This window comes from Anabas testudineus, chromosome 2 (genome assembly GCF_900324465.2).
Source record: "Anabas testudineus chromosome 2, fAnaTes1.2, whole genome shotgun sequence".
NCBI lineage: Eukaryota > Metazoa > Chordata > Actinopteri > Anabantiformes > Anabantidae > Anabas > Anabas testudineus.
Window position 1 is genome coordinate 7,177,993 of NC_046611.1, and position 14,307 is coordinate 7,192,299.

Sequence of the window (14,307 nt, forward strand, 5' to 3'; positions counted from 1 at the left end):
GTTCCCCCGACTCGGAGGAAAGTGTGAGTCTTGGCAGGAAGCCACTGACGTAATGGTCAGAAAAATCTGCCAAATCTTATTTCACTGATATGTAATAAACAGATTCAGTGCATTTTGTCCCGGTTTGTTTGCACACGTATCTCAAGTAAGAGGTACGCGTATGTGTATTGTACATTTCTGACCTTGAAGTGAAGTAGTTTAACAAATTATTAGCTTTCTCTGAGCTTTTAACTTCAACTCACACAGATTTGTTTTGTCAAATAAATCAAACAAGTATCATAGAGAGTATACACTTGAGTTTATCCAAATTCAACTCTGTTTTAAGGCAATATGAACTTTTTACAACCAATAATACTTCTTGTGTGTTTGAAGACAACTGCTGCTTCCTTTAAATGATTTTGCTGAAGAAGAAAAAAATCTGACTGCCCCATTTCACTTATTTGTTTCTTTTAATAAACAGAAAACACACTGCTCTTCAATTTCAATTGCATTTATTCTAAAGGGAAAATATATAATTCAATAAATACTGTGGCAACAACATTGGCAAAGACATTTGAAGATGACATCAACATTCAAGAAGACATGATAATGTACACAGGGAAAAGACAACAGATTAGAAAATCAAGAGTTGGGTCGTTCAGCTGCGACGTGTGACAGCATTCGAACAAGCGAAGTGGGAAGTTTGACTGTTACGTTAAAAGTGCATCAATAGCTTTTGATGTTTAAACAGATTAATTCCTCCGTTGTTAGAGGAAAATCTAATCCGACAGACACTCATTCCTCGGTAGCATTGTGACATATTTAAAATAAGACCCACATGCCTTTGTAAACACTCAAATTAAACAATAAACACAAGAAAAACAAAATGATCCAATTTGAGCTAAGGCGTAGTCCCACCAGAAAGTGGCCCAGCAAAACTGAGCTGCGAGTCTTCATGAAATGTGTGGTCCAGAAGGAGTGGGTATCTGCTAACATGTTAACCAGCTGGACTAAAACTAGACTGATGGACTAGTTTGCTTTCTGTATTCTGTGCGTTTACTTCCTCTCTGCCACGTCGATTCATTCAACACAGACTTACTAAAACCTTCTACTTTACATTTAGTTAGCAAACTTGTTGCTAACGGAACCTTGTTGCTAATGTGCTCCATAAGTTCACACAGTTCATACAAGACGTATTATTACAAATGAATCCCATCTTGCAGCCATCTAAAAGCCATTATTCTTGTATGGACCCCAAAACACCTACAACTGCTTCCTCCAAATCCAAAACGTTGGTGCATAAACACCAAAGTTGCGTGAAAACATCTGCGCATCCATTCCAGTAAATCCACTAACAGCCATTAGAAATACTGGTGTGAGCAGGATTTCAGCCAACAGAACAGTCAGAGAACTCCAGTGAAAGCTTTCTGCTTTCATTTCCCCTTTCTCTCTCTCTAAAGTGCAGCGGGAAAGTGATTTACAGCTCAAACTGGCTGTAGGCCTGTTGGGACGTCCTCTTTTTACACAATTAGTCACATTTTCATTTGCTAAGTGTTGTTCAGCAAAACCTTTTTGGCCCATTAAGGATCCATTGCTGTTTAAATGCATTTGTTTATCACGTGAAGTGAGGGAGCTGTTTGCCAAATCTCAGTAGCCGACTCCAGTTTTGTCCCATTTAGCTTGTGACTCTGCAGTTTCGTACAAAAGACTCCATGAACCTGTCAGCGTGTAAAACAGTCGGGATGATTGGTCTTCTGAGAGTCTTTATGTATCTATAGCTGCTGAGGTGAAATAAACCAGCAAAATGGCTGTCTGACTGGAACAGACAGGCAGTGGCGATGAGAGAAATCATCCAGGTCCAAATTAAAATAAAACGATGACGCAGTTACACACCAATGATTTCACATACTGACAACATATCAGAGACAGGGCACACACACAGCATCAAGTTTCCTCTGCACAGAACAAAAAACAATCCTCTTCTGATCTCCGGTACACACAGACTAACAGTTACAGAAACAGGGGTGAGAGTGAATCAGTTCCAAACCACAGTGACGAGTTGTCGTATAAGCCCTCCGAGCAAAAAGTCTTTGATCCAGCACAAACAAGAGCAGCTCCTGTTTTTCCCCCAGGCAGCACCCCCCCCCAATCACCAGCTTTGGCTCTCATTCAAAAGATCACATGTTCTTACACTCTTCCACATAAATGAGCGTCTTCTCATGACATCACTCCTCCAGCTCATTTCCTGTTGGTGTGGAAAACCTTGACCATGTCCGCTAGCTCCTTCCTCCCAGAGGAAGCAGGTCAACCCCCCCTAAGCAGGTAGCCCGCTGACACATAGCTTCCTCATGTGGTGGGGTAGGGGGCCTCATGGATTGGGATGCTACTATGCATTGAGCTTTCATTGGTGCAGAGTATTCCTTTAACATGTACATGAATTTAAGCTTATAAACCCCCTTTCCAGACAAATAAGGGGTCTTTTGCATGCAGGAAAGAGTGTCGCCCCACAGCTTCCTGCTTTCACTGTGCTCCGTCCTCATTCTCCTCAGTCCAATCCCCCTCAGCCCGAACAGTCACATAACTGAGCAACTTTTGGCTTTGTCCTTCCGGAGGTCCGAGGTCACAGGCGTCAGGTCGGGTCTACCGGGCATGTGTGAAATCCTCTTGTTGGAGCGGGCGGTCTTACTGCGCTTGACGTTTTTGTTGTTTTTATTGATGCAAGCCAATGTGGCCACGTGGAAAATGTCTCTGACGCTGTTCTCTGACTGCTGAGCCGAGCACTCGATGTAGGGGGCCGAGATCTGCTTGGCCATGCTGGAACCCTGAGCAGGGAAGAGGTCAGATATGGTCACCACCGGAAGAAAAGGCTTGTGGGGCAGCTTAGTAAGGACTTAACACATTTCTAAGTAGTCGCGTCAACAATGACGAAAGGATTTTTGCTTTTGGGGTCAATTAACAGAGCACAATGAGCAATTATTCATCTGAGATTACAGACAAAATGCATTAAAATATCTGCTGATTAATGATTTAGAAATCATGAATACGTACCTGGTCATAAGAGACTGGCGTCTGTCTGTGGTTTGAAAGCTCCACCAGTGTGCTCAGATCAGTTCGGAGGTCTGATTTACAGCCGACCAACAGCATCTTAGTGTTGGGACAAAACTCTTGGATCTCCCCTTTCCACTGTGGAGAAGGACAGAATCTCTCAATCATTCATCATTAACAATCCCCCATCCTAATTTTCCTCCTTGCTATAACTACCACAGCTGCTGAAAAAAAAAAAACAGTATGATGATTTCACTGTGATGCTCAGATATGTGTTAAAGAATTCATATTTCCCAGAATGACCTGACACAAGATCCCATAAGTTCCACCCTGCATCACCCACCCTTAAAAAGGTTACAGCCACCACTTCCTGGAGCCCCTAACACTTTGACCCTGGAAAGGAACTACAAATAATCTCTATGTTTCCTCCCTGACAACAATAAATGCTCTGTGGTATTTCTCCAGGGGCTTTAATCGGAGGCTAATGTGCCTCTGGCTGGCGCTGAGCCTTGATCAGGGGATCAAGTTCATCGGCATCCAATGAGAAAACAGGATTGTACAATATGTCTATTATTTCCTGTCTATGCAAACACCACTTGACTAAAAGCATTGACCGATGCCAATTCAAATCTAGATGCTACACTGTCTGAAACACGACCTTGGCAGTTTCTACTTCGACCCTCACACACAGCTTGAGACAATTGGTTAACACATTCCTAATAACTTAGCTTATAGCTTTAGCCAGAGTGTGGTAAACAGAAGTCCAAGATGTTAAAGTGGTTGACTAGCTGACAGCTGAAGAGCTGCTAAAGAAGCGCACATCAGGTGAGTTTTTCCTGTAGAATCAAAGCATTGCATCAGTCAGATGACTGATACTGCCTGTTCTGCTTCATGTTCAATACATGCTCCGACATGTGGGAGTCACCCACATTCCACAGTCATCAGATGCTAACCACCAGCGGCTCCATGTGAGCATCTGGTGGCTCAGCCCTATCTCGGTAGATGCTTGAGAGCCACTCAGTGGAGAACGGCTTCCTTCTTCCTTCTTAACCCAATGACCTTCCAGTCATAATAGTTACAACATCACAAGATCTGACCCCAGCTACAAAATAAAAACCCTCTACAGACATAAACTGTACAAATTAATGCAGAAGGATTCAGTGAAGAGCAACAAACCTTTTTCAGGACACTGTCCAGTGTTTCAGGACGGCTGATGTCAAAACAGATGAGGACAGCGTCAGAGTCTGGGTAGGAGAGAGGCCTCACGTTGTCATAGTACGGAGACCCTGAAACAAAGGAAAAACAAGAAACTCAACAACATTCAAATTCAACTTGGCTGCTCTTCGGAGCGGTTACGCAAGGACTTGGACACACTAATCTGCCCACACCCAAGTTCATGCAACAGATTTGTGACCATATTTTCAGTTCATGCTTGTAAATTAAAGGACAGTCTGCAAAATGTAATGCAAGCGGCTTCATTTGCTCCTACACAGACTCAATTTGCTGTTGTATGCTATTCTGGGATCATTTAAACACAAACACAGATCCAGAAAAACATCGCTAGCTGTTCCACAGAAGATACTTTATTGGTTCAAGTCAATCAATCGGACCAAAAGAGTAGTTTTTAGGTGTTCCTAGTCAATATATAAGGGAAATGAAACCTGTCGCTTCAGTGGTGTTTTAAAGAAAACACTGAAAAGTAACTATGAACTTTAGGGCAGGACCTCAATTTGCAAAGAAATTCAAACATATTGTGTAATTTCCAATGTGCAGACATGACCACATCATCAGTTTAATCTCTAAAGCGTTTCTTACAGTTATTTTCTTACGACATGACATGCAGCTCAGCCATAATCCATAGCAACCAGGCAAAAAAACAAACTAATAATGCAGCATCAGTAGGAAAAATGTGCTGACTACAACAAGATAACTTGTTGAAGAAATCCTTTTAGAGAAACAGAACTTCAGAGCAGGGAAATGACTGCCTTCACTCGTTAAATTGAAACCATGTGTGAGGGAGACACCCATCTCTCCACCAGACTGAAACATCTCTGGAGGGGAGAAGGGGGAGAACATTTTTTAAGAAAATGTTAAAAAAGAGGGTGGCGTCATGTCAAGGTGAGTCAAGTTCACATGACAAGAAAAAAAAAAAGAAAAAAGCTGACCACACACACAACCAGCTGCCAAGAATGTGGGGAATTTTGTTTTTGGTAACTGAAGGTTCCCCTGGGAGGTCCTTTCTAAACACTGCTGTGGAGAAAAGCCAGCAACACATGGTCACACACACACACACACACACACACACACACACACACACACACACACACACACACACACACACACACAGATCTTGTGTTCCTAATCTAAACCGTCTGGACGGGAGACGAGACCATTTAAACAATCCGTGCTTCCTCGCAGGGCTGCGCCTCGCACAATAAAGCATGACGCTAGCTGATGTGATGTGTGCAATGAACGTACCACTCATGCATGCAAAAATCTGAACCATATCTATATCCCACATCATACGATTCCCAATGTTGCCCAAGGGTACGATAAACAATGGAGTAAGAACAGTACACCTTTTGAGCGCTTCATAAAACATCAGATATGAAAATATAAATATAATAAGTTACAGTATATAACACATACATCAACACCTTTTTAAAACGGTTCCAACAAGAACATCTTTAGAGGCGACAGAGGCTCTGTTGGTCGGGCAGCCTTTAATCTGGGTTAACTTAAAATAAATGTTGACAAAGTCTGTAAAACTTTAAAATGAGAAGGCTACGAACACGGAGCCTCCCCTTGGTTCTATCTGAAGTACTGTTGTAGGGGAATCTTTTATTGCTATGTCTAAATTCCACAGTGCACCATCACTTCCAAATGTTGATACATGACCCAGCTAATTTGTGTTTCTTAATTACCACTTCAAAAAGAGACAGTCAGCGGAGCGTGGATGCCAGAAACTACACAGAATATATTATTTAGATGTCTTGATCTACAGTAAATATAATGTGTTTCAGATGGGAATACACAGGCTTGTTATTTCCCAACGGCTTTGCTTTTCCACTCCCTCCCTAAGAATCCACTGAGAAGCCGTCCAACAGGTGACACCACCTGAACAAAGACTAAAAAGCCGTCACTGACACAGCACAGGAAGTGCAAGCCGAGGAGGAATGTGGAATCCTCCGCAGGGATTAATTTCCCATTTTTCATGGCTACCTCACAACAATCTCACATTGTTTGAAGGGTCTTTTCGTTTAGACTTTGCTGCCTGGAACCAATCACTGGAAGACTAAAACTCTGCAATTGCAGAGGTAAACTGCAGTGTGTGAGGTCTTCTTGTTGATATGTCTCAATGTCTTCACATATTCCTGCAAATTTACCTGGAGATTGAACTATTCATAGCTGCAAATCCTCTAAGTAAATCGTCGCAATCGTGCAAAACTGCACACAATAAACAGCGAAACGAACAGTAATCACGTCCATGGAGGATCAGCATTTGCATGTGGCATGTTAAAGTGAGTGTACACTACTGATAATGGTGTTCAGCAGACATTTACAGGGGACGTTTTCTTTCTTGTCTGCCGTTTATAGCGCACTCGTAACTGCCTGAAACCTGCATCTGAGACTAAGCTCCACTTTGAGGTCATCTTCCTGCCAACTGGAAAGATAAGAGAGAAGCCCACAGCTAACCTAACACACATACACACGTATACACACACAAAGACCTGGTGACTGTCATCTAATTAGCTCCTGTCATTGTTCTCCCACAGGATCTCTAAATCTGGAAGGCAGACACACACCCTGTCCTCCCTCTCTGTCCCTTAGACACACACTCTCCAGCCCCTCTCACCCACTCTTAAATCCATCCTCCCTTGTGTCGTGTTCCCACCAAATGAACACTATTGTGCACAGTGACGTGAGGATGCAGGACACTGTGAAACAATACCAAACCTCCACTGCGGTCTTGATGAAACGATTTTCCATGACTAAGTAGAAGGTTTCCCAACATGTAAAAGCGTTCTTCCTTAGTGGTTTGTTAATGTGCTTTTTCAGGCCGGTTTCCACAGAAACTGGGATCAAAAGCATCATTTGATGTAATAATTATACTTAAAATGAATTCCACTCTATTCCTGAAATGTGACCTAAATTCCCAGATGTTCCCCGATTTCCACAAACGCTTGAAATCTCCTAATGTTGCCTGATTGAAATACAGTTCTTAAATATTCCATGATGTTCAAGACACCCCACTTTCTGTAGGAAGCCTTTACAATAATGGCTTACTGACATGGAAACATACTCCATCTCACACTAACACACAGGCCCGAGGAAAGTCAGCTGCAAACTGACAGTCTGGAGGTATCGCAACAGGTCTGCAGGCCTGCTGATTTACTGCATAGCTAACATAGCTGAGCAGAACCGAGCTGAGGGGAGGTGAGCATGTGCGTGTGGAGAGACGTTAGGCCTTCAGGGGCACCTGTGGAAATAACAAACAGCGGCACGCGTGTTCAGTTCTCCCTCACCTTCAAGATTAAGTGTATAACCAGTCACCAATCAGGCACATCCAGTCAAGACAGAGAGCAATTTAAACTTAAGTGACCTAAACCAATATCAGCTGTTGTTGCTGTGGTTACCGAGATTATCTGTTGCAGCAAACACCGACATCAAAAAATCTAAAAAGGTTTTGTGGCATCATAATGTGACATTCAATACAGTGTGAGAAGCTGCAATATGACACATTAAGTTATAATACCTAACATTACAATCTGATACGTCCCAATGTTTTGATAAGTGATGTTACAATATCTCATGTTATGATAAGCTGATATGTTATTGTATGATATGATTCAATATGATATATGTTATAATAATAATTATAATCATGTGTTTTGATATAGTGTTCTATTACAATAACCACCACTTTAACCTATTACGATATGATCTGTTGATACATTGTGATATGCTGCACTATTATAATGGGAAAGTTTATCATTATTATGGTACAGTATTTTACTATACAGCGTGTATAGTAAGATGATGTGGTACGATACAGAATACCAAAAGCCATGTTATGATACTGTGTGTAAAAATGGAACAGGATACCACTTGACTTGGTACCAGTACATAATTGTGAAGTCCAACATTTATCTAACTAAATAAGCCAGCATTTCATTGGTTAATTCTAAAGGCGGGATAAAGTTAGGACACTGGCGACCAAGATTGGAAGGTGTTCAAGACCAGAAACACATTTTCATGTCAGGTTAACAGACAAGAAGTTTGTTAAATTCTTCCAGGACTCTGCTCTCCTTCAGTTCAGGTCCGCTATAATTCATTTTCTTCTTAGGAAAAGAGGGAGGGCTTTGCCCTGCTAAGGATCTGGGCCTGCTGGGTACAATAGGGGTCTTTGTCGCGGAGGATGTAGAAACCTTTAGTCTGAGGAATGCCAGACATGCGGTTCCAATTCGCTGAGCCCTGAAATGTGATCCAGTCCAACAATGGCTGCCGACAGAGGATTGGACAGTATGTGTGTGAGCAGCAGTTCATGAAAAAGTCCCACAGTTAAACTGTGCACAGTTACAGGGGAAGCAGCACATGCAACATGCTCTAAGGAGAAGGAAACGATGGTGACGGAAATGATAATCTGAGCTGCTCGAACAAAACTCAAACAAAACATTATGCATCTTCCCTTCTTCCTCCTTTATCTGAATTTCTTCCTGTTTTTTAAAGTAGGTCATGTTTTTCTGTGTGGAGTCGACAGCCAACAACTTGTTTCCCATAAGGAATCCTGGGATAAATATTATCAAATGACATCCAGGGGGTCCAACATGTGTCTCCTTGGGAGTCGTTTATCTGAAAATGTCCAAGTTCCTGTGGTTGTTGATTTTCTCCGATAAGATTTTACTGATGCTTTTATTTGTCCTACTGTAGCTTTGGGAAATAGGAATAGAGACTTTAACAAATACTGAGCTCCTTCCTGCAGCCCTGTGCATTCAAAAGTACATCTATGGATACATTATAAAACGGTGCAAAGGCTTCCATGAGCCTGGAATTAGCAATGAAATGACTGGTGATGGACATAAAAGCAAAAACATTAAAGCAGCTGTCTTTGTTTTATTTTAAACAATGAGTCATATCACTGTTCAATAGTTAAAGGTTTTCAAAAGTGAAACTTTGATGCTTGTGCACCAGTAAACTGTGACTGTCATCACAATCTAAACTGTCAATACCAGTAATTGCTGTTAGTTTCAGACCTGTCTGAGCTGCCGTCATAGTTCTGAGAACGTTTTGCTCATTTATACTGTGGAAAATGAGAAGAGGCCTCAGGCATGCAGGCACTGAGCCACAGGGGTTGCTCTGTTTACCTTCGCCGCCTTCCTATCCTCCTGTTTGACTCGCAACCAAACACCTTTGCGGCTCATTCAGACGTGCAAAGCAGACAGTAAACCGCTTCCTGCGCCCGTGAAAGAAGCGCAAAGCATCAAAGGCTGCAGCCTCGGCCCCAGCGGACCCCACCCTGAGGCCGGGAAGCAAAAACCAGCACAGACAAGCAGAGTGGGAGACAAATGGAAAGCACTACAACAGGCAGGCATTTACCTTAATGACCTGAATTACTCTCATCACCCTCTTTTAAACACACGCTCATTAAACCACTCATCACTACAGAACAAAGACCACCACAGTGTGTGTAGGTGTGTGTTAGTGAGGGAGAGGAATGGCAGGCCGGTGTTTGTCTTCACCCTAGCCTTTGTCCTGAGTGCATGCTGGGGTCACTCACACGCCCCTCCCCAGCACACCTCAGGAGATAAGGAATCAATTTGATTGGCCATGGCCAACAGGGCTTTCTACAAAGGAACCAGTCAAGCCGAAAGCTGTATCAATCAGTCACTGGGTGTGTGTGTGTGTGTGTGTGTGTGGATGCTTGTGTGTGAGCGGTGGGTGGGGGATAGGATTGAAGGTGGATGAGTGGGGGGTCTGGCTCCATCTCAGACCCACTGATCTAATAGGAACCGCGTCCCCCCTCGCTGTTTTATGAAGCAGAGAGAAAAAGAAAAATGGCTCCAGGCAACTGGCCAACACAGTGCAATAAAACAAAATCCTCACTCAGGCTGGCTTTCATTTCTTCGCCTTTCCACTTCCACAGTACACACACACACACACACACACACACACACATAGGGCTGAGGGAATCTGAAATTTGAGCTCCTGGTTTTTCTTGCTTGCAGTGTTGCCGAGCCTGGAACTGGGCATTATCTGCTGATACTTCTAGTTTCATTTCCTCTGGAGAATAAAAGTTAAAAAAAAAAAAAAAGGCCCTGAAACACACTTTAAATGTGCTGCAGGACTGGACTGGACTGAAACACGCTTCACGCTTGACATTCGAGTAAGTTACTCAAACACTGCTCAGGAATTCCAGGCCAGAGACCTGCAACAGCTGGCTGTCGGCTTGTCCCCGCCCATCACTCCCCTCCACCACATGCTCACACACACACACACACACACACACACACACACACACACACACACACACACACACACACACACACACACACACACACACACACACACACACACACACACACACACACACACACACCTCACTCATGCATGACTGTCGTGCCATTCACTGCTCAAGCATTGATGGATGGGATGGTGGGTTTGTTTACACACACGCAGGGGATGCAGCAGCTGGTTTGGACCCAAAGTCCAACCAGCAAGCAACAAAAGCAAGAGCCACGTACACATACACAACAACAACAACAAAAAAGAAGCAGAAGAAGAATTTCAAAGTGTGTTCTCCAGATGTACAAGCTCAGTCATTATCTTTCCCTTCCTGTTTCTGTTTCAGCTCTGCTCAGCTGGAAGGAATTCATAAATCACATCCACTCCTCTTTGGTAACGGCTGAACAGTTATATTAAACATTTCCATGTGGGTAAAAGGTGAGTGTTTCCTAATCTGAGGGCAAACATGTTCGGCTTGTAGGGACTCCAGACTATGAGAGAGGATTAACCCAGCTTTATTGATCAAAATGGGTCACAGATTCATTTCATTATTCAAAAAAAAAGTCCTTTTCCGTCTTTTAATCACACGACTGGGTGAAATACCTGAGCATTAGCGCATGAAGACAACGGCAAACATCTCCCAAAGTTGACAATAATCTACTTTCACATGAATCTAGTCAGCAGCGAGTAAGTCCAGATGGGGTCACGGGTGGTGGACTGCATGTTTGGACAAGTCTGGACGTTTCACCTGAGCTGATGTGGCATGACACACAACATGAAGCAGACACAAGAGAGACAGAGAGACAGAGAGAGGCCATGACGGTTACCTGAGGTGTCCCACAGACTGAGCTCAATCCTCTGAGTGTCGATTTCGAAACTGGCTGTGTAGTTTTCAAACACTGTGGGGACGTAACTCTACAGTAAAGACAGAAATAAAGTGCATATTAGAAAAGAAGCCTGGTGGAAAATGTGCTTTTATCTTCAACTTGGATGAAAACTCCCCTTATTAAGCTTATATGTAGGGAAATAATACTACTATTTGGACTTGTGACATTGTTATAACCTTTCCAACAAAAAACACTCAACTAGTTTTAAAGCTGTTCCCACTATTCCTGCTTTATTTACTTTAACATGATGCAAACATAGGTGGTTCATAAAGGCTGAGTAACGCACAAGACGGTTCCTTCATCAGATTTTACGCATGAACCAGTCAGCGACAGTCCTTCATTAACCCAGCAGTTATTCTGATTATCATACCACAGTGAGTTATTAAAAGGAGGCTAATTAACATCACAGTCAGTCTGCAGGGTTTGCAGGGTTTGCAGGGTCTCACCTCAGGGAAACAGTCCTTGGCAAACACGTGAAGCAGCGCAGTCTTCCCGCACTGGCTGTCCCCCACCACCACTATCTTACACTTCACACTCTGACTGGGATCCATGCCGGATTTCAGAGATAATTTCTGACACGACCGTCTCTCCCTCATTGATTTCAGTCGGGATTAAATGTAAAGAAATGAGTCCAATCCTGCAGGAGACGGAACCGTCGAAATGCGAAGCGACAGCTGCGGCCGGTGCGTCCTCCTCCACCCTCGGTGTCTCCGCCTGCTCTGAGCCGGTAAATGCCATTTGCTTGTATTTATAACGTCGCATGAGCCAATGGCAGCGGATCTTCTCCAGTCTGGACCAGGCTCGTCCCCCCCGTCAGCCTCCCACAGCAGCCTGCAGGGCCTGGCCTCCGTGATGGCGCCCCCTGTGGACCGAGCGCAACGTTTACACCGAAAGATCAGAAATAAATAAGAGACATTGGAACAAACAGTGGGAAACACAATGTTGTATATATGTATTTTATTTGTATAATACACAATTTGTACATGTTTTTTTTTTCGAGCATATGTAAACATGTCACACAGGATTTTTTTTGGATTGATGTGAAATATCAATTATTATTCAAACCTAGAGTTGGAAGGTAACTATGTAGGTTTCATTAACTTATTCCTTTTTGCTCCACTATACTATACTTCAGTTCTGCTTGATGAGTGCTTTTACTTTTCCTAATCTATTATTAGATAAGATTATTACTTGTTTGTTTGTAATGTTCACCAAGCATTACGTTAAACTGGTATGATTTGTGCCAGATGATGAAATACATCCTTAAATCACATTTAAACTCCTCTACTATCATTTTCCTCTTTGCCTGCTGCACATTCATAATGTATGTAGTACAAAAGGTACCTGTTTGGAGAACATTAAATTAATTATTACATTACATTAAATAAAAGCACATTGTCATTATTGTTATGAGTTGTGCTAGAACTGTACAACATGTTGTCTTGTGTAAAAAGTAAATGTTATATTGTCACCTACATTGTCTTTTTCTATTATTAATTATATTGTAAAATATTTTAAAGTTGAGATGCTTTACTTAAGTAAAGTTGTACAAGTAATAGTAAAAAAGTCGTCTCTATTAATGGTTAAGGCGACAAGTTAATGAGAGTACTTTCTTAAAGTACTTCAATTATTACAACTGGTATGATAATAATGAATATTTTAACCAGTTATTGATGTCGACTCCACTGTTTTCCATCTTTAGAGGAACATTAGAGCATAAAGTTGGAATATGGTTGTATTATATATACTAATGTCAATGTCGTCTTCACAGAAAAGTAATTAACAAGTCATTTTACTTATTTGACTCTGTAGTAATTCAGGTAATGATTAAGTTTCTCTCTCTCTCACACACACACACACACACACACACACACACACACACACACACACACACACACACACACACCGCTTTTTCTTTAACAACTCCAAAATTTCTGTCTCATGAAAAAAACAATAAACCCAGTGAAGCCAGTAACAGATGCTGCTTCTTTCCAGTGAGCAGAATTAGTGGTGTCCAGAGAGGATTCCCTCATTATCTGTGAATAATATATGTTCCTAACATGGAACAACCAGAAAAAAAAAACACATTTGCGTTGTCTCGGATGCTTATGGGGAGAAACACAGAAAAGGGTAGAATGGAAACTAAATTTCCCTGTGGGGGGGGGGGGGGGGGGGGGGTCCGTGACACCCACAATGGCATTTTACTATCTATTTCAGAGTGTGAACACGAACCCTTCTGGTCTCATCTCTCAGCCTTCAGGCTACGTCCCCAACATGGCATCGCCACTCATTTTTACAAAAATGGGAAAACAGCAGTGTTCTGCATCAGCTCTCCCCTGTGCGACAGAGTGATTGGACTCTGGGTGTTGCTGGCAGCATTTTTACAGTGAGGCAGCTCCACCCTGCAGGCTGTGTGGTGGGAGTCCCGTCTGTTGTGTGGAAGCTCTGCCTCCAGGACACAGCACTGCCAGGAGAGAAGGGACAGTGGGATTTTACACACTATAGCTCTGCTATTTGGCTTCTATCTTTGCACCATATGCGTTTGACCTCATTCAAATTCAGTCTGATTCAGATCTGTGCATTTTGTTTTGCGAATTTTGGTCATGAAAAAAAAAAAAAAAAAGATCCCCAAGCTCCCAGCTAATCCATTATCCTTCCTCTGATCTTTATCGTATCTTTATGTCCAAATAAATCCTGGCTGCTCAGACTGAAAGTGCCCTAGCAGAGGAGAAAATGAACAAAAATCACGTTAACGGAGGTGTTTACACATTATGCCCCTGTGCCCTTCTCCAGTCTGATTCAGGCTGACTGCCTGTGCGTGTGCTGCACAGCTATAGCCTGCAGCGTTGCCAGTCTCACTTGAGTGCAGCCTCACATTTGGGCCAGAGTGAGA

The 14,307-nt window shown here is 42.7% G+C and overlaps 1 protein-coding gene across 1 annotated transcript; it reads right to left on the bottom strand.

Annotated features, from left to right (window-relative positions):
• Positions 1-474: 474 nt before the first annotated feature.
• Positions 475-12,129, bottom strand: rnd3a (Rho family GTPase 3a). The gene is made up of 5 exons (XM_026362872.1): positions 11,861-12,129; positions 11,355-11,442; positions 4,201-4,310; positions 3,028-3,162; positions 475-2,801 (listed from the first exon to the last, which is right to left on the bottom strand). The coding sequence occupies exons 1-5, from the start codon at positions 12,008-12,010 to the stop codon at positions 2,553-2,555; spliced, it is 732 nt and encodes a 243-aa protein (XP_026218657.1). The 5' UTR covers positions 12,011-12,129; the 3' UTR covers positions 475-2,552.
• Between the last annotated feature and the right edge of the window lie 2,178 nt (positions 12,130-14,307).